Source organism: Astatotilapia calliptera, chromosome 3 (assembly GCF_964374335.1).
Source record: "Astatotilapia calliptera chromosome 3, fAstCal68.1, whole genome shotgun sequence".
NCBI lineage: Eukaryota > Metazoa > Chordata > Actinopteri > Cichliformes > Cichlidae > Astatotilapia > Astatotilapia calliptera.
In genome coordinates this window covers 54,428,999-54,452,568 of record NC_137424.1, presented here as the reverse complement: position 1 = coordinate 54,452,568, position 23,570 = coordinate 54,428,999, and the positions used below count along the sequence as shown (strand labels likewise).

The 23,570-nt window shown below is 36.6% G+C and overlaps 1 protein-coding gene and 1 long non-coding RNA gene across 5 annotated transcripts in view; one reads left to right on the top strand and one right to left on the bottom strand.

Moving 5' to 3' along the window:
• Positions 1-768: 768 nt before the first annotated feature.
• On the top strand, positions 769-3,328 carry LOC145421709 (uncharacterized). Its single transcript, XR_013903068.1, has 2 exons — positions 769-2,395; positions 2,651-3,328. It is a non-coding gene; the product is annotated as an uncharacterized LOC145421709 (long non-coding RNA).
• Positions 3,329-4,514: 1,186 nt separating this feature from the next.
• LOC113019244 (uncharacterized) overlaps positions 4,515-23,570 on the bottom strand; it is a 38,179-nt gene continuing 19,123 nt past the window's right edge. Inside the window, exons 8-31 of one of the 4 annotated variants that reach the window (XM_026162807.2) lie at positions 23,143-23,241; positions 22,981-23,042; positions 21,469-22,129; positions 19,886-20,035; positions 19,176-19,304; positions 18,495-18,533; positions 17,982-18,110; positions 17,771-17,897; positions 16,846-17,016; positions 16,734-16,768; positions 13,531-13,686; positions 13,300-13,434; positions 12,839-12,877; positions 12,601-12,741; positions 11,781-11,869; positions 11,644-11,667; positions 10,830-10,962; positions 8,539-10,674; positions 8,390-8,450; positions 7,628-7,741; positions 7,267-7,545; positions 6,831-6,947; positions 6,608-6,729; positions 4,515-6,523 (exon numbers count right to left, since the gene is read on the bottom strand). In XM_026162807.2, coding sequence (XP_026018592.2) covers positions 6,449-6,523; positions 6,608-6,729; positions 6,831-6,947; positions 7,267-7,545; positions 7,628-7,741; positions 8,390-8,450; positions 8,539-10,674; positions 10,830-10,962; positions 11,644-11,667; positions 11,781-11,869; positions 12,601-12,741; positions 12,839-12,877; positions 13,300-13,434; positions 13,531-13,686; positions 16,734-16,768; positions 16,846-17,016; positions 17,771-17,897; positions 17,982-18,110; positions 18,495-18,533; positions 19,176-19,304; positions 19,886-20,035; positions 21,469-22,129; positions 22,981-23,042; positions 23,143-23,241 — 5,223 coding nt within the window. In that variant the 3' untranslated portion in view covers positions 4,515-6,448. The remainder of the gene's footprint in view (positions 6,524-6,607; positions 6,730-6,830; positions 6,948-7,266; positions 7,546-7,627; positions 7,742-8,389; positions 8,451-8,538; positions 10,675-10,829; positions 10,963-11,643; positions 11,668-11,780; positions 11,870-12,600; positions 12,742-12,838; positions 12,878-13,299; positions 13,435-13,530; positions 13,687-16,733; positions 16,769-16,845; positions 17,017-17,770; positions 17,898-17,981; positions 18,111-18,494; positions 18,534-19,175; positions 19,305-19,885; positions 20,036-21,468; positions 22,130-22,980; positions 23,043-23,142; positions 23,242-23,570) is intronic. The other 3 variants (XM_026162808.2, XM_080292307.1, XM_080292310.1) reach the window with 3 other exon arrangements.

The following is a 23,570-nucleotide window of genomic DNA, read 5'->3' as shown; positions in this document are numbered from 1 at the left end:
TGACTCGCAGGGGTTAGAAGTTGGTAGGTCACGATGCAGGGTCTCACACTATACCGCCCGATGCTCTGATGCGACCTGAGTGCTCACACTGTGCGTCCATAACATGAAGGTTATAACAGAAAATCTGTCGCTCGCTCTCTCTCCATCTTACACTCACACAGACACACCACTACCATCAACTTTGCTAAATTGCTAATGAAAAACATTGATCAGGCAGCTGTGACTGAGCAGCGATGTAGATCCAACTATTTTCACGGTTGTTGTGGTCGTGATCATTTTGTGATGCCACATCGAAAAGGCTCGGATGAGCTTTCCAAAGTTCTACAAGTTGTGCCTCCATCGCTTGTGTCCAGATCACAGGCTGCACAGCCGTGCTGCTCCGTCTTTTACACCAACGTTTACGTGTTTGCGCGCGAGCAGTGTGAGCGGCTGTGGTGAGACCCTCACGAGCGATTGATGATCGGGAGCTGGTCGTGAGGTGTTAATCACTTCTCGTTACCCCACGTATACTACATGATGCACGATGAAGGCCAAAATCGGTCCGATCACTCAAAAATCGGCTCAAAATGGGCCTAAAACCGCACAGTGTGAGCCCAGCGTTAGAGCAGCAATGTTTGTTCCCCTCAGAGAAAGGGAAAAATGGGAAAAGGAAAACACCTGGCTGGAAAAAGTTAATATGGGCATGTGCAGTGAATATCAGCGCTATGTGGCCAGAAGTGTGATAATATAATTTATTTTGTGTAATAAACATGATTACAACAAATAGATGACTAATACATAAAAGTAATACATAGATGAATAATGATGATGAGTTATGATGCGTAATCATGGGAACAAGCGGGTTTACAAACAGGAGCAGCTGATTAGCATTAGAAAAGCTGAAATAATACCTCAGCTGAAGCCAATTGTACTAAATGCACTAAATGTGCACTGTTACAAGAATGTTTTTCTTTCTATTGTTTTCTATTATTTTAAGTTAAGCAGGACAGAGTGCTTTTAAAGAAAGATTTACTTATATTCTCAAAAGTTAAGCATGACAGGCTTCTGTTTAAGGAGACCTGTTTTACTGTGTTAATGTTGTCATTTTGAGCTAAAAATAAATGGCTAAATGATCATTTGTTTCACATGTGTTCATATCACAAAGAATACACATCTACTTAAATCAAATTCAAGTCAAAGGGTTAAAAAAATAATTTCACACACAAAAAAAGAGCTAGAAAATTCACCACACTGGGAAGGGTGAAGACAACTGGGTCACCCGGCCCTGGCCACGAGGTGTCCCTTATTTATTTTTCAGGGAGTTGGCAACCCTAGTGACGTTTGTAGGGTTACTGAAGTTGGGCTAGCTGGTATATAATGATGTGCTACGTGACCGCTAGCGACATAGCTATGTTAGCATAATATAAACAAGCTAACTTTTTTTTCCACTCGATAAAAGTTAACGTGAGTGTTCTCGGTGGTCAGGAACAAATGTAATCGCATGGCAGGATGCTGTGAAAGGACCAAACTTCAGCCAGGAGAACAACTGAGATAATCCATCCACAATACGAGGTTAGTCATTCATATACTGCTGCATGGGCTGGGCTGTAGTTGCATCCTAAGGTTTTAAAAACTGAGCTTAAATAAATGATTAGCGGTAATAAAAGCCGAGGGAGGTCAACAGTGATCACTGACTGTTTTAGGAGCTTTTGAGATCAAATAGAAGAAAATACATAACATTAAACATGTTAACAACACAAAAGCCATATTAAACGCAGACTACTTTAGGCCCGGAAGTAGGATTCGTCGCGTCATCACTGAACAACCGGACTGGGATTGACCTCAAAGAGACATTCACACGAAATTTGGATTTGAAGGGGAAAAGGCTTCTGGACTACTTGACCACAGTTGCTGTCAGCAAAAGCAAGGTGTTGCTTCAGACTTATGCAAGGCTTCAGAGGATGCGGGGACCGCAGAGTGGCTGCTCAGATGATGTGAAAGAGATGGTCCTGCTTCTGCTCAGCTACTTTGAAGAGAAGGAGGAGTCCATGCTTCTCTGTGTTGAAGATACATGTCTGGCAGATGAGGTACAACTGGAGCAAGTGTCTCTGACACCCACTATTATCGTGTGTGGTAAGTCTGTTTCATAGCTCTTTCTCTCTCTCTTTTTTTTAAAGTGCACTTTTTATAGATTGTCATGTGACTGCCGTGTTTATTGATATAACCTGTTAAATAATTTGTTGACAGGACAGTCCTGCTATTCCTCAAGAAGATACACGCTGAGTATTGATCGGAACCTCGTCAGCACAAACATATCCTCCTTCATTTCTGCACTGTGCCTCGTGTTCGGGAGCTACTACAATTTCAACATCCATTATCCATCTGAGCTGGCTTCCACTTTAGAGTTTCTTCAGAGGTGAACAAATATGGCTTTGTTATTTCTCATAACTGAGACTCTGGGATCTGGAGTCTGGCTTTGATGTGGTTCGAGTCCAGGTCTGGCTCTGAGTCTCGGTCGGCTTTGGAGCCGGTTTCACGTTCTTGAACGTGGTCATGGCCATGACTGTGTGTATATATGTATATACTTAATTTTTACTTACTTTGTACGTGTATTTTAACTGATCAATTATAAAAATGCTTAATAAACTTTTATATGATTTTTATTCTACAGGTGTTTCTTCTCCATAAACCCAGAAAAAGGAACCAAAGTAGAGAACAAAAACTCAAAGCGTCGTCTCAGTGTGAACCCTCGAGTCCTCACCCTGATTCAGGATCTCGCCGACCACGAGTGGCGCTAAGCCTAAATCTTGACTCTCTGTGGACTGTTAGTTTTATTTTGTTAATTTTGTTCCACAATGTGTACTGGAACCTTTTACTGGTCGAATGCATGAAGCCAATTCATGAAGATGTTCTTTCTTTGTAGGAATGTTCTTTATTTACATAAGAAAAGAAAAAAACAACATGCTGCTACTGCAGTGTTTCTAGACCACATGTGTAGGTGTGTTTCACCACGTGGTTTTGCTGATGTTTTCTTACCAGGGCCATAGTTGTGGTGACAGCAGGGTGCGTGTTGCGTTGCACGGTGATTATGATCATTTTTGGCACAATATGTGTTTTTTGTTTTAAAGTCTTAACAGGTTATTTAACTTTTTCTGGTGGAGGGTCTAACAAATGCTTGTTTCATGAACATGGTTCTTGCTTTGCAGGAATGTTCCACAGCTTTTATAGCCGATATTTTGATTGAATTGTGTAGTTGCTGTGTGCCTTGCATATTGTGTTAGTTGGAAAAAATGCATCCAATTGCTGTCATTTGGCTAATCTGGCTGCAAAATAAATTTCCCAAAAGTGATATTTTCCACTCTTGTGTTTTCTCAAGATGTATTTTTGCATGTTTGGGTGTAGGCGTAGCAGTAACAAATTTGCTGGTTTATGGTTAAAATTTTACATTAAAACATAAAATATACAGCATAGTAATGGATTTTATGTATAATATACAGAGCAGCTCCATTTAATATGCACAGTTTCACCGTTGTTCTACCATTTTAAATTAGTTTTTTGTTCCATATTTCCCTGTTAATTTTACAATTTATGGATCCACAATAAGCATTTATTACTTGTAAAAGATACAGGAAATAGTCTATTTATATATAACATCAACGTGTGAAATTAACTTCTTTTTTCTGTAGATTTAACAGTTTTAATGTGAGTTTCATTCACTGTAAATCAATTTACATATTGCATCTGTAACGCGATATACTGTGCTGCTGTATTTTTTTAGGAAGTCCCTGGTAACCCCAGCTGCCAGCGTTTTCCTGTAAAAACAGCACTTTTTTCTTTACAGTGTACTTATCGCTATTATATACTCTGTATTTATATATGTGTATATATGGTATATTTCTATTCTTGCATCCTTTTGCAGCTTCTGTTGGAGCTGTGCTACTGGAAACAGAATTTCCCAGAGGAACCCACCTGAGGGATTAATAAAGTTTTATCGGATTTTTCTAATTTAATCTCTTTCTTTATGAAACACCTCGAAGTAAACGTAGTTCCTTGTTTGCAGATAAGGAGCATGAGCATTTCCATTTAGTGATTAACTAACATACACACATGAATCCAAGAATGTGGCAGTTACTGTCCAGGTTTTACACACACACACACACACACACACACACACACACACACACACACACACACACACACACACACACACACACACACACACACACACACGAGAATTAGGCCCTAAACAGTCAAAGAAAGTCAGATTAACAAGCTGTTTTCTTTCCTGGCATTTGGAATATTTTTCTTTTAGTCTCAAAATACTTAAGTAAATAATTAAATAAAATAAATACGCCAATAAATAACTACACCTGCACATTTTCCACTGACCATAATCATGCTACCTTTTTTTATCCTCTTGATAGTCACAAATCTGTCACTTATTGAGTCAAGCATGAGCAAATAAGGTGAAGTTACTTTTGTCATATGAGGTCATTCTGAAGAGCTTACTCTGTGCTGCAATAACCCGATGGATACATGGAAAAAAAATAACATTTTATTGTGCAAGTGCATTTTCATTCTGTTACATTTGAAACACCTGAGTAAATGTCATAACAAAAAAAAAAAAAAATTACATTCCCACTTTTTCTAAAGACACACTTAACATAAATATTTATTTATTATTTCTGTTACTCCAATAGAAATAATAATTTCTGTAAGTTTTCCATTAGGTATTTAGCCCATTTATGCAAATAAATGCTATACTTTTTTTCTACACACTACACTACAATCAGTCTAAAAAGTTGCAGTCTACAAGGCAGATGGATGAAGGCGTGGCTCACATCGCAACCCGTATCATAACACAAAATGTGAATCCTCACGTGGAATTGAAATGCATTTGTTTACTCACCACTTCCTCAGTGGGAGACCGCAGCCTGGTGGCTTAATGATATTAAAAGCTGTAAAGTATCTCCAACATGGCTCCCTCTTCCAGCACAAATATGACAGAATTATACTCGAAAAGTGGAAAACTTGAGATTACCCAGCCAGTCTGCTCAGAAATCATCTAACAGTGAACTCTGACAGAACATCCTCCCACACACAGACACACTCTCTCTTCCCACATGCTCACTCACTCACACTCACACGTGTGGGGTGTTGACCTTGAACTAAATCTTGCATGCCTAACATAAGCGGAGAACACTGCACTGACATGAGTGACATGTTAATTATTGTTTCTTATTGTTATATGTTAATTATTGTGTAACCCAAATAATTTTTCTTTTTCGCAAACACTTTTGAACAAGTTAAGAGACATTACAAAGTTAACAAACATGGACCCCAAGATTAATTTACTGTAAGAAGCAATCTTAACAGCAAAAATTACAATACTGGCAAGATGTATTTTTTCTTAAATCACATTATGACATATCATTAATGTCATCTGAAGGAAAAAAAATATTGACCTCACGTCACCACGTTCTCAAGTCATCACATTCACAAAGTTGTGTGTCCATGTCGGCAATAGCCCATCAACCTTTTACGGCAGATTACTATTGCTATTAATGTTACAAACATAAATAATTTTCATATTTCATAACATATGCTTGAGCCTTTGCTCAAACTGTAATCCAAATGATTATTTAAAAGATAACAGTGTCTGTAATTAATACTAATTATTATTACTGGTATAGTCATACAATGAAAGCAATCAGAATTATTTTTGACCAAATATAAATAACTGGCATAGAAACAGAACCAGCCACCCTAGGCATGTAATCTCTCTAGCGTGTCCTCAGTCAACCCTGAGGCCTCCTCACATCTGAAAACATCTTTATTAAATGCGCTCATATTTACACTGTACGTATAGCATTGTAAATAAATCCAAAATAACTTTTGAACACTCATTCGTCCATTGGTCTCTCATCAGCATGTGCAGCATAATAATCAGATTTTGCTGAGCCAGAGTGGAAAAAAAATATCTCTTATTATTTTCTTAAGTAGGCCTATTTTCAGTTAGAATACATGGTTCCTGGCCATAAACACACACACATGCAACCATATTTTTATGACAATATGGTTTTAAACATAGGCAAGGTTATTTACCATAGACACAATTATCTACTGTTAAATTCAAAATGGCTTAAGGCCTGTATTATTTCCAGGTTTTCCCGAGACTAGGAACAGAAATATTTTTTTTGGCATTCACTGATTGTAAACTCTAAATCCTTCATGGTCAAACTGTCGACACTGTTATACACTGAGGCGCCTAAAGAAGAACATCTGAAGTAAACAGTCAGAACTGCAGCGCCGTGCCAACAAATCAAAGATGTCACTCCGCAATTTACCTACTTGACAGCTTTGGCTTCTTATCATTTTGCCCTTTATTTCTCAAAGTAAACAAAAATCTAGCTGTCAAAGGAGATAGCGGCCATATTTAAGCATGGGCTAAACAACTACTCATTAACAATTAGACCGAAGAGGAGTCTTGAGACTTTCTTGTTGATGTTCTTGAAGCTGTTTGTCCAACTGTCTGGTGATGTTTCTGAAAAGAAAAAAAAAAAAGGTTATAAAAGGGAAGCAAAACATCTTTTTATCCATTCAGTTTTGTGTATGTGTTTTTGCATACCTGCAGGTTATTGTAATGTCTCTGGCTTCTACAGTGTAGGTCTTTGGCAGTGCTCTCAGCTACATAGAAAACTGAGCACAGGCTACATAAATACCCCGTTTTAGGGACAACATGCTCTTGACCTGATAAGGAACAGAAAAAGGAACAGAACGTTACAAAAAAATAACTGAGTAAATCTCTGGAACTAAACAGATTTTATTTATTATTTGTGTTTGTTTCTCACCAAGTGGGATGCTGGGGTTAAAAGGCGGCAGGTCCAAGTTATCAGTGACACAAGGAGACTGAGAGCGAGATCGCTTTGCTTCAGGTTCGACAAGATCACTTCTTTGTTTCCCAAAAGCTGAAGAAGAAAAAAAAAAAAACTGTCAACAAATCCTTTAAACCTGTCAACAAATTATTTTGCAGCTATTGCAGAAACTAATTCAAAGGTATTAATTAAAAAAAATTGCTTTGTACTGTAACACTGAAGTATTAACTTTTTTTTCCAAACAAAAATGACAAATTTCAGTTGTTCCAAATCTTCTGATAATGACAGAAAAAAATACTGGCAACCAGGAAAGCTGCAACTTTATAATTTTATCGACTTCAAAATTGATTTTTAGAACGATGCATTTAAAATCAGCTCGGTGTGAATTGTGAGCGAAAACAGTTCCTTGAACCTTTACGGGCGGTCCTTCTCTGTCCTTGCTTCTCCTCTCCTAGTCTCTGGCTATCAGCATAGTCAGAGCTGGACTGCTTCCCAGCAGATGTGGTTTCTATACTGGATTGTCTATCTGCTTCCTCCAATTTCCAAATCTCTGTTTGGCCTTCACTTGACAATCCAGACACCACTTGGTCCGGGGATGATAAAAGTGATAAGGAATCAAGTGAAGAGGGAGGCAGTGATTCTGTTCTCTCATCTTTTGTGCTTTCTTGCTTCAATCTAGTAGATTTTCTCACTACAGGAGAAAACAATAAATTCCTTTAGTTTCATGTTGGTCTGACATGACTATGTAACAGATGTAGTTGTTTGTGTGTTACCATGTGTCTGTCTTGTTCTCTTCTTGGCTTGACCGCTTGTCCTGGTTGTTACCACTTTTTCTTTTTCAGCAATCTCCCACAGTTTATCAACCGTTACAAAGCTCCCATTCTCCTCTAATGCATGAAATCAAATAAAGACTCAAATTAAACTTGAAACCTTTTATTTTCATAACAGAAAACACTGTCCTATAGGTGTGCCACAGAGTACTACTCTGGGACTACTATTTTATTTCTGTAAACAAATTATTGTTAATTTTCAGTGAAAATAATGTTTAACTTTATGCTGAAACTGTTATGTATAGTGAAAGAAAGTTTCTGACTTACATTAACTCTAAAAACAAATGTTTCGTAGCTCCCAAAACGTTCTCTGAATTTCAATTGCAAGTTACTTTTATTATAATCTCATTTTTCTTCATTTACTTCCATTAGTTTCACATTGCAGATGGCAATAAGAAAAATAATAAGAATAAGCAATACTTTATTTATTCCATATCTGGTAAATTCTTTAAACTGACTTAAAATGCAAAAGTAAAGTAAGATCTTCAAGAAGATCTAGTCTTCCTTTTGGGCTAATTGCCTATGACTTTCCATTAATAAATATGTCAACAATAACCCAGTGTTTAGATAATTAACAGTTATTCAAAGTATCTATCTGGAAGTTTTTGAAATTTCCCTGCAAAAGCAGTCTGGATTTAAATACAGAATATAGCAGACCTGTGCCATCATCCTGTTTGCAGTAAGCAGATCTTGAACTTTTCTCACCTTCATATTTAGTTGCTTTCTCCTCCCCGTCATCACCTGCTTCATCTATAGTCACAAAAGCCTACAACAAGACATGCAAAATATTTTGCATTAAAGTTTAAATTATCACTACAAATAAAAAAGAGCACATGTTTAAAGAGCAACTTTACCTCTGGGTTTGAGGACTCCACTGATTGATTATCTTGGCAGTCTGACACAGACGGCAGAGTGTCTTTTTCATCATCTATAGTTGACTCTTCTGTACTCTGGTCTCTGGTAAGCTGATCATCGGCTATCTCATCCTCAACAGAGTCAAGAATTTGATATGTGTCCTCTTCAACAGCTACTTTATCAGACGGATCATCTTTCAGTGGATTTCCTTTTATAGTTACTTTCTTTAGTCTTCCCCTTTTTGCTTTTTCTGTGAGCATAACAGAATCATCCGAGTCCAATATTTTATAAATATCGTCCTCCTCATGTAGGTCTCTTATGAAGTGACTTCTTCTTGTTGGCGTGCTCTCTTTTACAGGTCCTTTCTCTTTTGTCTTTGGAGTTTCCTCCTTGTTTGGCGCCAGTGAATCTCTGGCAGGTGTAGGTCTGCTTCTTGTTTGTATCTTGTCTTTTTTCAAGACTTCTTTGGTTGTTCTTGTCATGATGGTTAGTGGGCCACTAGAAGCCTTGTTCTCAGTGGAGTATAAAATCTCATACTTAGCATCCTCTTTTCCATCACGTTTGTTAAAAGGCTCTGTTAATGTCTTTTTATCATTGTTTCTTCTGACAGACCTTCTTCTACCAGAACTTTCTATAGAAGAGTCATCCTGAATCGATTTATCTTCAACAGAATCTACTATCTCATAGACCATCTCCTCAGCTGCTTTATTGACCTTCTTGACGGTGCTGTCATTTCTCTCAGTCTGGGTCTGTTTCTTTGATGATTTGCCCTTCTCTTCACCCTTAGATGTTCTGTTTTCTGGTCCACTCCTCCTTGGGGATCTATAAACTCTTTTAGCTTCATCATTTTTCTTTGTTCGTTTTACATTCTTGTCAGCTTCTAACTCTGTGTCTGTGGTCACTGGCTCATCTTCCACAGAATCAATTACCTGGAATGAATCATCCTGTTCTTCTATGGCTTCTGTTTTTGATTTAGATACTTGGTCTCTGAGAGTTTCCAGTTTCTGGTTGTCTTCTTGTATTTCAATCTGAGCCTCAATTGAATCCAAAAGCTCAAAGCCTTCTTGTTTAGTGTCATCCACTGAGGAGCCTCTGTTGTCCTGCTTTTCTAAAGTTATTTGCTCAGGATCTTTGGAAACTTTAAAAGATTCTTCTAAAATCAATTCCTCTTTTTCCCCGCTTCCATCTCCACTGGTCCTTGGAGTTTGGTTCCCACTTGAATCCAACACTTCATTTTTATCAGCTGAATCTTTATCAGAATTGTCATCTCCTGTCATTTCCTCAGACAGCTTATTTACTGTGGAACCTTCATCTTTGACCAGATGACTGTCCCCTTCAACTGTAGTTTTTTGGTCTTCTGTAACAATTTCTAACATATGGAGAGAAGCATCTGTTTCCATTTTACTGGAGCCCTCTGTGCAGACCTCATAGTTTCTCTCAAGCAGTCCATGTACTTCCACAAGTCCAACTGAGTCAGTTTCCGTGTCGTTATCTTTGTTCCTGTCTTCAATTATCTGCTTATCACTTTTCTCATTGAGTGAATCAAGGATTTGGTAATTTTCATCATCCCCCTCATCCTCTTGATGTTTGACATTATCCTTTTTCCTGTCTTCTCTTTTGTTTTTCTTCAACTCTTTTGTGTCATCCTTAAAATCGGTTAGATCAGTCTCTACTGTTGCTTCAACAGCTACTGTTGATGCCATCGTTGATGTACAGGTTTTATAATTTAAGGATGAGGAATTTAGCGTTTCTTCTGGAGATTTGAACTTAGGATATGTTTTCCGATCAGGGGAGGCAGGAAGTGGAATCGACAGTGAAGAATGGGTCTTTCTGACCCTAGAAGAAAAGGTGCTTTTCTCAGTGGTTTCAGTCGGCTCAGATAAAGAGGAAAATGAAGAGGCAGAGCTCTTAGAGTCTTTTGAGGACCTTGTTAAGGTCTGTTTTAAGGTAGATGACGCATCTGAGCTTCGCCCTTCTCTTTCCTCTCTGGAGATCTTTTTAGCTAAAGAAGAACGTTTGCGGTTGACATCTTCTTCTGCTATGTCTTCACCAATTTCATCAATAACAACAAAGTCCTCCATGTTGAAATTTTCATCATGTTGCTCTGAAGATACAATTTCATCTACAAAATCATCCTGTCAATGAAAAGAGAGCAAAGAACAAACTCTGAAGCACTAAAATGGTTGGCTTAATAATCACTGCTGAAATACTTTGTGTAACTTCAACATCCTACATCTTATATTGAAATGCAGTTTTAAAAATAAGAAACTTTGCAAATGTTTGCACTAACTTTATCCTCGCTCTGTGTACTGCTTCCTTGAATAGTTCTTGTGAAATTGTGAAATTCAACAAAGTGAGTGTCCAGGTCAGGGTTGGGTGTGTTCTCACTGAAGTCTTGTAGACACTCTTTGAGGCTCTTCAAACTGAAATTAAAATGAAATTTAAAAAAAAAGAAAAAAATTATAGTAAAAGCTGTTTAGTTCTCAAAGAATGACTGACTATAAGATGAATTAGTGAAGCAAGAAATGCAACATCCAAGTTCTCAGCTAGTATTCCTGAACAAATAAGAGGTGCGACTTTTTTTTCTCTTTTCATTACTGATTAAATGAATCAGTTAACCTCTCCAAAAGTTGATTCTGTTGATCTGGACATAGCGTTTTCAGAGGTAGTAAAGGTTTCGTCACCCAATCTTATAACACTTTTATACCACTCAGATGAACAGAATCAACTTTTGAAGATTGACATACCTGGATGATTGAGCAGGCATCAAGAAATCATTTAACCTACTTCCAACTGTGCCAAATTATATGAAAAACAAATTTTACTAGACTTTTCTGGTGTAATGTTGTGTTGTAATGCAGTGTAGTTTTTAAAAACATTTGTCCAACCAACAAATAACTAATGGTATTTAGTTATCCACCCACAGTGGCTCAAATGTTCACTGAATACTTGATGATTCATCCTCACGTGCCTCTAACTAAATTTGAGTTGTTTTTTTGAGATGAACCAGTAATCATACTGAATACAATTTATTACTACTGCTGAGATGTTTCGGCTCCCTAAACAAAAAGACTTAAAGAGTAATTACAGGAAACAATACTCACGATTCAATGCGTCCAACTTTGCTCCTGTATAGGAGAAAAAAAGGAATGGGTTAACTCAAGAATAAGTAAAGACAAGCCCAATCTTATAGACTCTTTGAAATACCGTATTTGTATTTATCTTGCCATAACAAACATACCAAATCTTGTTCATAGCTATGTAGTCTCTTGAGAAGATATTCTCCAACACTTTTGTTACACCACTGGATTCAGCCATTTCAATGTATATCTGAGGTAGAAGAAGAGAAAGAACCAAAGGAGGAAAAATTAAAACAAGAATAAAATATATGTCTCTAGCCAAATAGGAAGGTATTACAAACACAGGTTTGCTAAAGTAGGTAGGAACATAACATTTGGCAGACAGTCCCGTATTTTTTAATTCTTTAAGAATTAAAATGGATGAATGAAATTTAAGAGCAGCAAAATTATTTTGCTCATCATGTTTTTTGTTGACCCATTGTTCTTCCTCTTGCAGCATTAAAAATCAGAACTTTCAACAATCTTTCATTTTGTGCATGCTGTCACAGCATTATTACGTTGAGAAGAACTGCTGGTCTCTTATGCAGAAAAAACTGACAATTTCCTAAAGGTGCATTTGCAGAGGTGTTCAGTACCACAAAACCCTTTGCACAAATTTTTCCAAACCAAATGGATTCAAATTGGTCTCAATAAGATGCTAATAATCCTTAAGCTTACATACTTTTGCCTATCAAAAATGTGTAACAATTAATTAAAATATGATGAGGTTCTAGGTCACATTTATGCACCCTTATAATGTAGTTCGCATCACAGGTTTCACCAGCTTTACTGATTTACCTTTTTGAAAATTACATTTAGGACTTTCTGAATATTTTACAGCTGGTTTGAACAAAACACAGCAGAAAAAGATCTGCAGACACTGTCAATCGCTGTGCTCTACACTAAAATGTAAAATAAATGCTACTGTTTGAACTATCGTACCCTGTTGGCAAGCGGCAGGAATCTGACAAAAGAAGCAAAGGATGCCACCACATCCATGACCATTGTGACAAGGGACATCAGCATTTCAGTGGTCTCCACACACAGCAGTCGCTCCTCCAGAGAGTCTGAATCTGGAACGTGCTGAAAAACAACCAAGAGTTGTTGTGAAGGATGTGGGAAAAACAAAAAACTGCAGCTTTACATCAAAACAGATTTATTCAGGTGACGAGAGACTTACAGCATTGCTCCATTGCATCATGGTTCTGTACATTGTCTCCTGAGAAAAAATTAAATGACAAATGTTAAAATTTTAAAGAAAAATGTTATCGCGTATTGTTTTTAAATTCATAAATATACAACCAAACTTGTGATCAGAGTAATTTCTAAAGGGTGAAGAATAAATGTAAGATTTTGTTTCATAATTAAACCTTATTTAATGCCGATTCGTGCATTATGCATTTATTGACAATTACTGACACTTATCGACGGATTATTAAAGTTCAGTCTCTGACAAAAAAACAAAAACAAAAACTTTAATAAAAAAATAAAACAAAAAAATAAATATCTTGGTATTAAAATGTGACAAAGTATCATTTCAGTAGGATCAATTATAGTATCCAAAATTCCAAAATGTGGGTTTGCTTGGGAAAAGCAAGATGGTATCGTGTTGATCAGTTAAGCTTTCTCCAGTTTCCATACCTGACTGGTCCCAGGATGCATGTCCTGTAACACAAAATGGATGTCGAGCACCCGGCCTCCAACAGAAATTGGATTTTTAATGTGATCTTGGACAAAATCACAGCACGCATTCCAGTCACTGAAAAACACAAAAGCCTGGAGGCAATTCAAGAAGGAAAGATTAAATACCATGACAAAGTTCTATAAATATGAAATATCTGTTTGTATCAGTCTGCAGCTGCTACTCCTTACCCTCCTCTGCAGAGGTATTACTATCAAGTTGTAGAACAGTACAGTATCCAGGAAATAATGCTGCACCAGCATGGTGACGTCCTCGTACTTGTAGTTTTCTTCTGGCAAACCAGTCAACATGATTGTGGAGAACCTGGAACCTTGAGGCTGAGCTTTCTACAAGACACAAGATTCAAAATCAAAAGAATCTTGAGGGTTAAAGGAAAATAAGAACTGTAACACCTGTACAATATACTGCCTTTGATGAACGGGTTACATTTCCACCAAGTGTGTGTTTGCACATCAGATATAATTTTGCTAACTTCCTATGCACAGTGGTTGCCAATGGTTAGTTTGGAATATTAAAAGTTACTCGCTCCAAGTTTGGGTCAACTTTAACAATTCAAGACAGTAATTTGCCATGTGAGATAGCGTGCAGGTTCTGTAATATGAGAGCCATAGCCAGCATTAACTAATATAAGCCCTGGTCTCCAGGGGAAAAAAAGTGTATTATCCATATGAGCATTGAAAGGTGTTGGCTGTTGCCACCTTGTCACAAAATAGTGTCTAAAAAGTCTGTTATTGCTTTAAACGTGAAAAAGATTTTTTTGAGATTGTTTGTAGTTTATACTAATGATGGCAACTTTTCTGCAAACACTCGCCTTTGACTAACCAAGTGGTAATGACGCTTTAAAAAGTATCATGTAAACTTTAAACAGAGACCATTCCTTTCAAAGTAAAAGTCCTGCCTTGCAACTGCAACCAACATGTTTCATAGTTTCATTATGACTACTAGTAAGGGTCAAGTGTTTGTATATACTCCACATATACTACAGGCAACTGTGGCAATTCATTACCAACAAAAGAAATCACAAGGAAGTATTTTTTATGTGGCACTTGTGAAATTGAACAAATTATTTTACCGCTACAATATAATCTACAGCATTAGCATTGCCTTAACAATATAACAGATAGCTTTAAGAGGGCCTTCAGATGTTTAAACATACAGGCAACATATTAACCTTTATTCCAGGTGCAGTTATAACTATTTGTGCAAAATGAGTTAGAGCTATGGAAGGATTGCCTACAAGCTTACAAAACATACATGACTCAAGTTATTCATTATTATCTTTTATTCATTTATATCTTTTTTTAATTAAGCTTTGAGTAGTAGCATTTGATTAAAGCATTTATTCAATATATTCCGTATATAGATTCAGTTAGATTGTTATACATATGAGAGTGGCTTCTGTCTGGTAAAAGGTTGTGAGCTTTAGTTGGTGAGGTGAGAGGTGAGACAGAGTGCAATTGAGGTCGACACACACACACACACACACACACACAGTAGGTAGAATCATATTTAGGTAAGAGTTCAGATATATTTCGCTTGTAACCGCATTTTGTGCCTGCATAAGTGACACTTTGTTGCAGGACGTGCGTCTGATGTTCCAGATATAAGCAAGAGCAAGACGAGCTACAGGAAACACCTGGCGTGGAGACGGAGACAATGTTCTTTTCAAACTGTGTCAAAAGTCATTGACAAAACGTTTGTGGTTTTAACTTATGCATGTGTTGTATCTGCTTAACGCAAGAGGGGGCGTAATAATTAGGGCTGGGTATCGTCACTGATTTCTAGAATCGATTCAATTCCGATTCACAAGGTCCCGAATCGATTCGATCCACGATTCGATTTAATTCGATTGATTCAATTCAATTCAATTTGAATCTGGGAAATTTTGACAGTCAGAAATATTATAATTCAGATCAGTACATTTACATATTTTTGTATCAAGAAAAAGGAAGCTGACACACGCAAGACTTTATCAAAGGTGTGAGCATCACAGCAGATGCCTTTGTGTCAAAGTACCTGAGGATAAAACACAGAAAAACATGAAGGTGATTTTCCTGGCCTGGGATTTTATAAAAATTTTCTGCAGTACATCAAAAACGAAAGAAAACCATTAATCAACACATGAACATTGCCTCTGGAGTTACAGCGGTTTTATTAGAGACACGGCTAAGCGTTTTGCATATTTTAAAAAAGTTTAAATTTGTTCAGTATTGTACGGCAGAAATTAGGTTTTCTTTTCGGAAGTATATATATTAAAAAAAAACGTCGGCTGACAGCGCTGTAAACAACGGTAGACTTGTGCGTAACAAGCAAGCAAATAATGCAGAAAATAGATTTTTAGACGGGAAACTGTTCTTGAAGTACAGAGAGAGAGGGAGAGAGAGCTGTGCATCGTGATCAAAGCAAAACAGTAAAAGTAAGAGTGAATACATGACGATGTTTATGTGAAGCGTAGTTTGGATCTTCTTTTGCTGCTGGTTCAGTCAATATTGTTTGGAGACAGATCAAACTAACAGCTTTAGAATCGGCGCATAAAGGGCGTGAACACAAAGCGCCGACCCGCCGACAGATCAGAATCAGCGAGCTGTCGGCTTTCAGCCCCGACCGTGAGAAAGGCGACATCTAACTGATTCTGAACCGCGGGTTGTGCTGTGTGTTTAAGTCTATGTGCAGAATCCCTGTACCTGCTCTCATTTATTGTCTTAGCTGTTTGGTGGTTGTTGAAATTTTGTGAGATTTCACCAGATTCTGGCATTTCGGGCAAAATAAATTTATATTAAAAAATCGATTCAGGATTTTAATGAATCGATTTTACGTTATCCAAGCCAGAATCGATTTTAATCGATAAATCGATTATAAAAACCCATCCCTAGTAATAATACCCTGATGCTATAAAACAACTGCTTGTGTATTGTTAGGAGGAGATCGACGCTGATTGTGTAAGTGTTCATCTCCCCACGTGTGTGTTCATTAAAATCATCGTTTGACCTAACCCTCCTGGACCAGTGTTGTTTTGTATCCCTCCTCAATATTTGAATCCATAACACACTGTATACTTTCCTGTGACTGATTCTACTTAGCAACTGTCTGCAACCTCCAGGAACATTGACCAACCAGTGAGGCAATACACATATTTCCTAGGGACCGATGGATACCAAGGGTTCCCTATCAGTCTTAAAGCCTGTGTGACTGAGGCCTTAGACAGGACAAGCTTCATTAACATCAGGAAGTCAGGAAAGATCAAATTTTTTATGTTGTGTTAATCCATTAAAAAAAAAAATCAAAAAGAAAAACAAGAGTTTGAGACTTGTTAAAATGTGCACATTTAATATAAAATTAAATCAAAATTGATGATATGAGAAGACAAGCTTACCTCAATGTCATTTAGTCCATTGACAGTCAAAAAATCTAGTAATGAAAAATGAATATAGTCACAGTCACTTACACACTGGATATAAATTATGTGTTTCAACCGTTTCTCTCACCTGGGATGATGAACCAAGGGGAGACGGTAGGGAACACAAAGGGATAAGTGGTCATCGTGACCCAAAATGGTGAAGTGCTGCCCTGTGGAACACCAAAATTTGCTGTTGGGACAACTGCCCCTTCAGTAACATTCTTGGTGTCTGGCAATGCTTTGGATGCCAGTCTGGGTGCTGCACAAGCAAAAATAAAGTGACTGTAAAATTATCTGAAGAATTGCAAAAACATTGGTTCACAATAGCTGTGTTTTAGTTTCCTTTGTGACAATTATGCTGCGATTATTACCATCACTTTATGGCTTTAGTTTGTTGTTGCTGCTGCTAATCAAATGGTTTCTTTTCCCTTAATGCTCATTATATGTAACTTCAAATTCAACTGGCAAGATACCAAAGCCCAAACTCCCTCTGTTGCATCTAGAGGGAGATCCAGAGTCAATTTAGGCGACCGCACAAAAAAAAAAGAAAAAGAAAAAGAAAAAAAAAAGAAAAGAAGATAAAATGCCTTTAAGTATATTATATATTAAATATCTCAGAGTTCTGAAGTTAAAGTTATATTTCTGAATTTGAAAAGAAGTCTTGATTAACCCAATTGTTGTTTTTTTCAGCAGCCCTAATTCTCTTTTGAACTTATCAATGTGTGCACATTTATCATTGCTTTTTACTTTCAATTAGGCTTGGGTTAAAATATAACAAATTAATAATTATGAGCATTACGAATGAAAATACTTGCCCAAATGAATCACAAACACAAAATAACTGATAAAAATTTGTAAAACATTATTTTTAACAGTAAGCTAAATTTTTGCTAAACTTTATTTAACCACATGTTACCTATGTTTATTGTACTGTGCTACCTAAATTTGTTACAACTTTTGCAAAGTGCAACTTATGTGTATTTTTCTTATTGTCATAAAAAACAAATACTTACGTTGTGATGTGCTTTCAATTCGTGGTATTTTCAACCTGTACACCGTGTGGCAAAAGCCCCGTCTGAGGAGGCTGTACCAAACTCCGAGTCGATCAGCATCATAAATTGAATTAAATTCGACAAACACCTGGATAACACATAAAAATATTGGAGATAAGATGCACAGAATTCGCCTAAACATGAATGTCTAGGTAAGTGTGTGTGTGTATACCTTGTTGAGCAAAGGCAGATAGTTTTTCACAGAATCAATCTTTTTCAAAGCTTTTCTGAGATCCTTGGCTTCCCTTTGTGAGATGTTCTTGATGTAGATTATTGCTGATCCATCATCAGTCATCTCCTGCTTCGAGAAAAGGTACATTTTCAAACTAACCAGAGACACACATACATCAGTACTACTTCTCTCCAACTAAACACGACTGCTGATGGTTTCCAAAGGTTTTAGCACAAATAAAATATTTTTACGTTCCCATGATATCGTGATAGAAAGATCAAAAGTATTTCATACATTTCAAAAACTTTTAATGACAAATAAATCAAATGCATGTAAACATGTATTTATTTATTTATTTGAAAATTAAACAAATTGTATGAAAAACAAAATTTCTGCCACTTCTAAAACTTTTATCCATGGTTTTATAGATTTAATGTGATAAATTGTAAACCACCAGCAGTAATTTTAATTCACATTTAAAAAAAGAGAGTAATTTAATACTATATTACTTACATAAGGCAATTTTTTCATGATAGATTTATAAAATCCAAACTGAAAGAAACAAAGGTAGATGGTGGCAATGGTAAATATCCAGCTAATGTAAAAAAACGAACAAACTTCAGATTCAGTGCATTGAAAATACAATTTTTTTTATTTATTTTGTTTTATTTCACAATTTTAAATTGTGAAATAAAACATATTACTGACATTACTTTCTATACTACTTTCTGATTGTAATATATTAATTGAAATCTATATGGCCTAAACAATGTTTTTTTTTTTTTTTTTTTTTTATAAATGAGATGGCTGAGCTATTATCCTACGTTATCAAAGCATGACAAAAATCTTATTCTTAGGTTGATTAGGTGTCTTCTCCTGTTTTTACATTTATATCTTTTTTTAAACCAGATTTTCGGACTCTCAACTTTGCTCAGGCACTACATGAACCCAGACTGAAAAGGTCACACCTAGTTCTACTGATAGACACCATACATTTGTTAATGAAATTTGATTCTGCTCAATGCTTTGAAAAACAGATATAAAATTACTTTCAGTCTAACTTCCTTTAAATAAGAACCATAGAACCAAACCATGGGATGAAGGTCACGGATAATTTATATAAATGCTTTGTTTTAAAATTACATTTTTTAAATGTTGCAATAATAATCAGCAGTATTTTACACTTCTGCTTACTGGATTCATTGGAAGGGCGTAGCTCAAGGGCTTCAAATGAAGTGCAGACTTATTGAGAACAAAGCTGATCTTCTTTGTGGCTCTGATGATGTTTTGCATGTCTTGCACAGTAGGCATGAGCACAAAGGCCTAAAAAGAAAATTTAGAAAACACATTAATTAGTATTCTAATCAGCTACAAGCTCTGATAAAGGAACAAGGAGAGATACAGCCAAAAGAAGTGAAAGTAAAAAAGAAAGTTTCCCAAGTCCTATGAAAAACTAAGTAAACCCTTGGTGCTTTTATAGGAATTAAGAGTACAAGTAGCACTCAGGTGCTGCTAAACAAAAGTGTTCGATTAAATCATATCACTAATTGGAAGCATTTCTATAAAGTAAAAGTTTATAAAGATTTTACAGGTAGAAGTAAAGAAAAGAAAAGACGGTATTGCAATGACAGCGCCAATGCCCAGACCTTAATCGGATCGAAATGCTGTGGAGGGACTCTAAGAGAGCTGTGCATAAATGAAATTTCTATGAACAGTATTAAGGTTGTAAATAAGAGTGTGCCAAAATTCTTCCAAAACAATGTGAGAGACTGATAGTCATAGAGAAAGTAACTACTTCAGGTTATTTCTGCTAAATCATAGGGTTTACTTCATATATGAAAGGATTCCTGTGAAAACTTGTCGAATGTCTGTATATGCAGAGCATTAATAAACCTGGTGCCTACCATGCGCATCTGAGGACTAACGTAGATGTTTTCGTCCAAATATTGAAATCCGAATGGGATGAGTAGATTGGCAACCTCCTCTTCTGTGTAGCAGTCAGCATATTCATCATATTTTGGCAGGTAGGTGATTAACAACACTTTATTTGTAAACTGGAAAAAAAGTGATGGTTTGGGTGATTTTAGATTTTTAGATTTAAAAAAGTTGGCATATTAATTTTTTTTTACATTAGTACAAAAATACATAAATCCAGGTCTGTTTAAAAAAAATAATCACTCCCATTTGTAAAAGCTTTACATTACTTGTACACTCTTCATTGTTTACTGTGTTATGTTCTTATGTTGTTTTCCATCTCCGTATTGAGTAAGTAATGAAGGGATATTGTGACGTAATTATATAGACCATAAAGTTGGGGTAGGTGTAATGAGAGTAATGTGTTTGCAGTAATGAGTAGAGGATGGAAACGCTTTTAGGTTTCACGACAGAGGTAACCAGTGCTACAAAAACCATCTGCAAAGATATAATAGTGTCTTAAAGGTCAAAGGAGTGTTACTCCTGGGACCAACTTGGAATTTACCTGCGTAATGTAAGCTACATTGGTACATAAGGTAGACTGTACTGGACAAGACTGTCTATGTCAGTCTGTGAATCTAAATCTATCCCTCTAGAAGACAATGAACCTTTCATAATGCGATTGTTAAGAGGACTATAAAATATTTAAGCATAATACGAATTAAATGACACCTGTTTTCATTTAATTGGAACACAGGTGGATAAATTGACTAAAAAAAAAAAAGCTCAGTATTAACGTTATCTATAGTGCAACTGGCATTAATTACAGTGCTTAAGGATTGATGGTGCTGAAACATCCAGTGGCGTCAGCCTTATTGATGTATGACAATGTAGGGGTAATACATTAGACTCTAGACTTCAGCTTTTGATATTAGCAGATTGCCAGATTTTGGATAGAAAACGCCGAATTGGGTGATTGTTTGCTTTCCAATTTCTTAGGTTTTATTACTACTCTGTTAGTAGTTAGCAAATGTTTGCAAACAAGCTGCTATCTGTCATTCAAACTGCACCAATCTGCTACCTATAGGGAAATTGTAAAGAGGTTTTGAGTCAGCACACTCATTGCAGCTGATTTCACCAGGGACCACTCACAAAGTAGTAGTGGAATAAATTTCCCTTGTGAGCATGTTTTATTTATTTATTTATTTATTTATACTATCTGTGCTCAGTGGTTATATCATATCCAATATAGCGGACAACTCTTAGGCTGTCCAAATGATCTCATTTGAGAAACCTGATAACTCTTCTTTCAGAAGCCCATAATACCATGATAAGTCCCATAATAATAGCCCATAATAAGTTGTAAGGTCTTTAAAAACCTGTTGATAACCTGTATATTACTACACTTCACACTATTTAGGGTATTTTCTTTGAGTGTCATCTAAGAATGACGAGAGTGAATGTGATTGAACCAATGTATTAAAGAACGAGATGCAACTCCTAACATATTTGTAAAATGGGAGCACATGTTTGAAACTTAGTGATGAATGTAAGTGCTTTAGAGAAAACTTACATTTGGTCTTAGTGCTTTCCTAAAACCTGAACAAGCTGAAGTGAACTTTGTGTACATTTCATCCAGCTTCTCCCCAACAGTCAGGGAGGTAACAGTGGAGTCTCCTGTATTTCCAGACTTCAGTGGTTCTGTGTCTGTTGCCTCAACATTGGCTTTGGTGAAATCCTCCTGCTGCATCATCTCATTGGATGTTAAACTTGTTGTTGCACCAACCTTGTCTTTGTCGTCAGATACCACTGCAGATTCTTGGGCTGCCGTAATCGAGCCCGTTTCTGCTTCAGAAGCCACCACTGAGCACCAGCTTAGCTGAGAGATGGTTTCTGTGACTTTGTTTGGTTCAGTAACGTTCGTGTTTGTAAATGTTTCCACCTGGCCTGACTCAGTAGGTGCAACCACAGATTCAATAGCACTGGTTTCACATTCACTGGACTCAACTGTTTTTTCAGAGCCACCATTGTGAGGCAGAACTGAACTTCTGAATGGAAGTTTTGAAGCTGCTTCTTTTGCCTCAACCAACTCCACTCGTCTTATTGCAGGCACATTACTGTTTTTTGCTGTTTTCATTTTTTTTGAAGAAAATGAGACCAACAGAGAGGTAATCCTTCCTGTGGAAGTGGATTCAGTGGTTTGAGGTGCAATAATACCAAACTTGGAAGATTCACTGTGAAGGAAACATGTAAATGGAAAAAAAATGAGACAAAAATAGAGAAATACAAGGAAATGTTTTGAATGATATGGTCAACTCTGTCAGACAGTCCTTCCTTTGTAAGGCTTTATATCCAAACATATGATTTGCGATCAAACATTTCTGGGAATCAGCAAATAAAATAAAGTATACCTGATTTAAATTTGTTTGTTAGGTGTGTATGGACTGCTGATTTCAGATTACTAAGTGGAAGTCCCATTCAGTCCACTTGCTTTTGTGTCTGCTTCACTACTCCGGTGTTTTAAAAAGTAACAATTAAAACCTAAATTTAACTTTGGGGAAGTGTATGAAGTTGCAAGGAGCCACATCTAAAAGTCAGAGTTAACAGTAAAGAAATCCCCAACTATTGGATGGCCCTCCAATGAAAAAAACACAACAGTGGGACGGAAGAACTTCCTTTTAACAAGAAGAAACCTTCAACAGATCCAGGCTCAGTGAAGGGCAGCCATCTGGTGCTGTTAGGGCTGAGGTATGATTTGTAATTTTTAAAGACTGATAACTTTTTGATGGCACCTTCTTATACCTGCAGAGTTTATGCTAAACAAACTGTGATCTAAGTTAATAATACTGATTCCTTCCTGTGATTAAAATAAACTTTAAGCACTTTTGGACTAAATATTGATTGTAATAAGGTACAAGTTAAAAAGGAGGTACAGCAACTACAGCAAATTCTAATTATATTGAATCAAACAAATTAATTTTTTCCCCTCTCACAGAGGACACAAAATGCCACTGGTATAGATGAATATTTATAATTATTGGGGGGGGGGGGGGGGGGGGGGAAGTACATGTGAGGCATGTCTTACTGCTGAGGGCGCTTCTTTTGCTCTGTTGTACAAGTTAGAAGAGGTCTCTTAGAAACAGCATCCTTTTAAAAAAAAAAAAGAAGATTTATTTTGGATTACTCTGATTACTGATTGTGCATACTCTCAAATTAAAGACAAATAAAGATAGAAGAGGTTAAATACCTTTCCTTTCACAACAGCGACTTGCACTCCTTTCACACTGAGTTTCTTCATTTTTCTCAATTTTTCAGCATCTTCCTCCTTCTCAAAACACGCGACTGCCTATATATAAACATCCAAGATGATTGCTTACTACAATTATGAACATCAGCTCACAACGTATTCACTAACAAATTCCTAAATTTAAAAGGTCTTTGGAAATCTGCTTTCTTTAGTTAGAATTAGGCATTGTTACGTTTATTCACTTTCTTTCTTAAGTCTCAAGCCTTTAAAAGCCACATCCAGTGAGTTACTGAACTGCTGTTTTAGCCCTGCAACAGTAACTTGCACATGTTGATCCAGAGCAGGAAACGATATTCCAACACAGAAAATTTAACCCTTTATTGATTACCTGCAGAAGTAACTTTACGTTGAATATCAATAACGTTTTG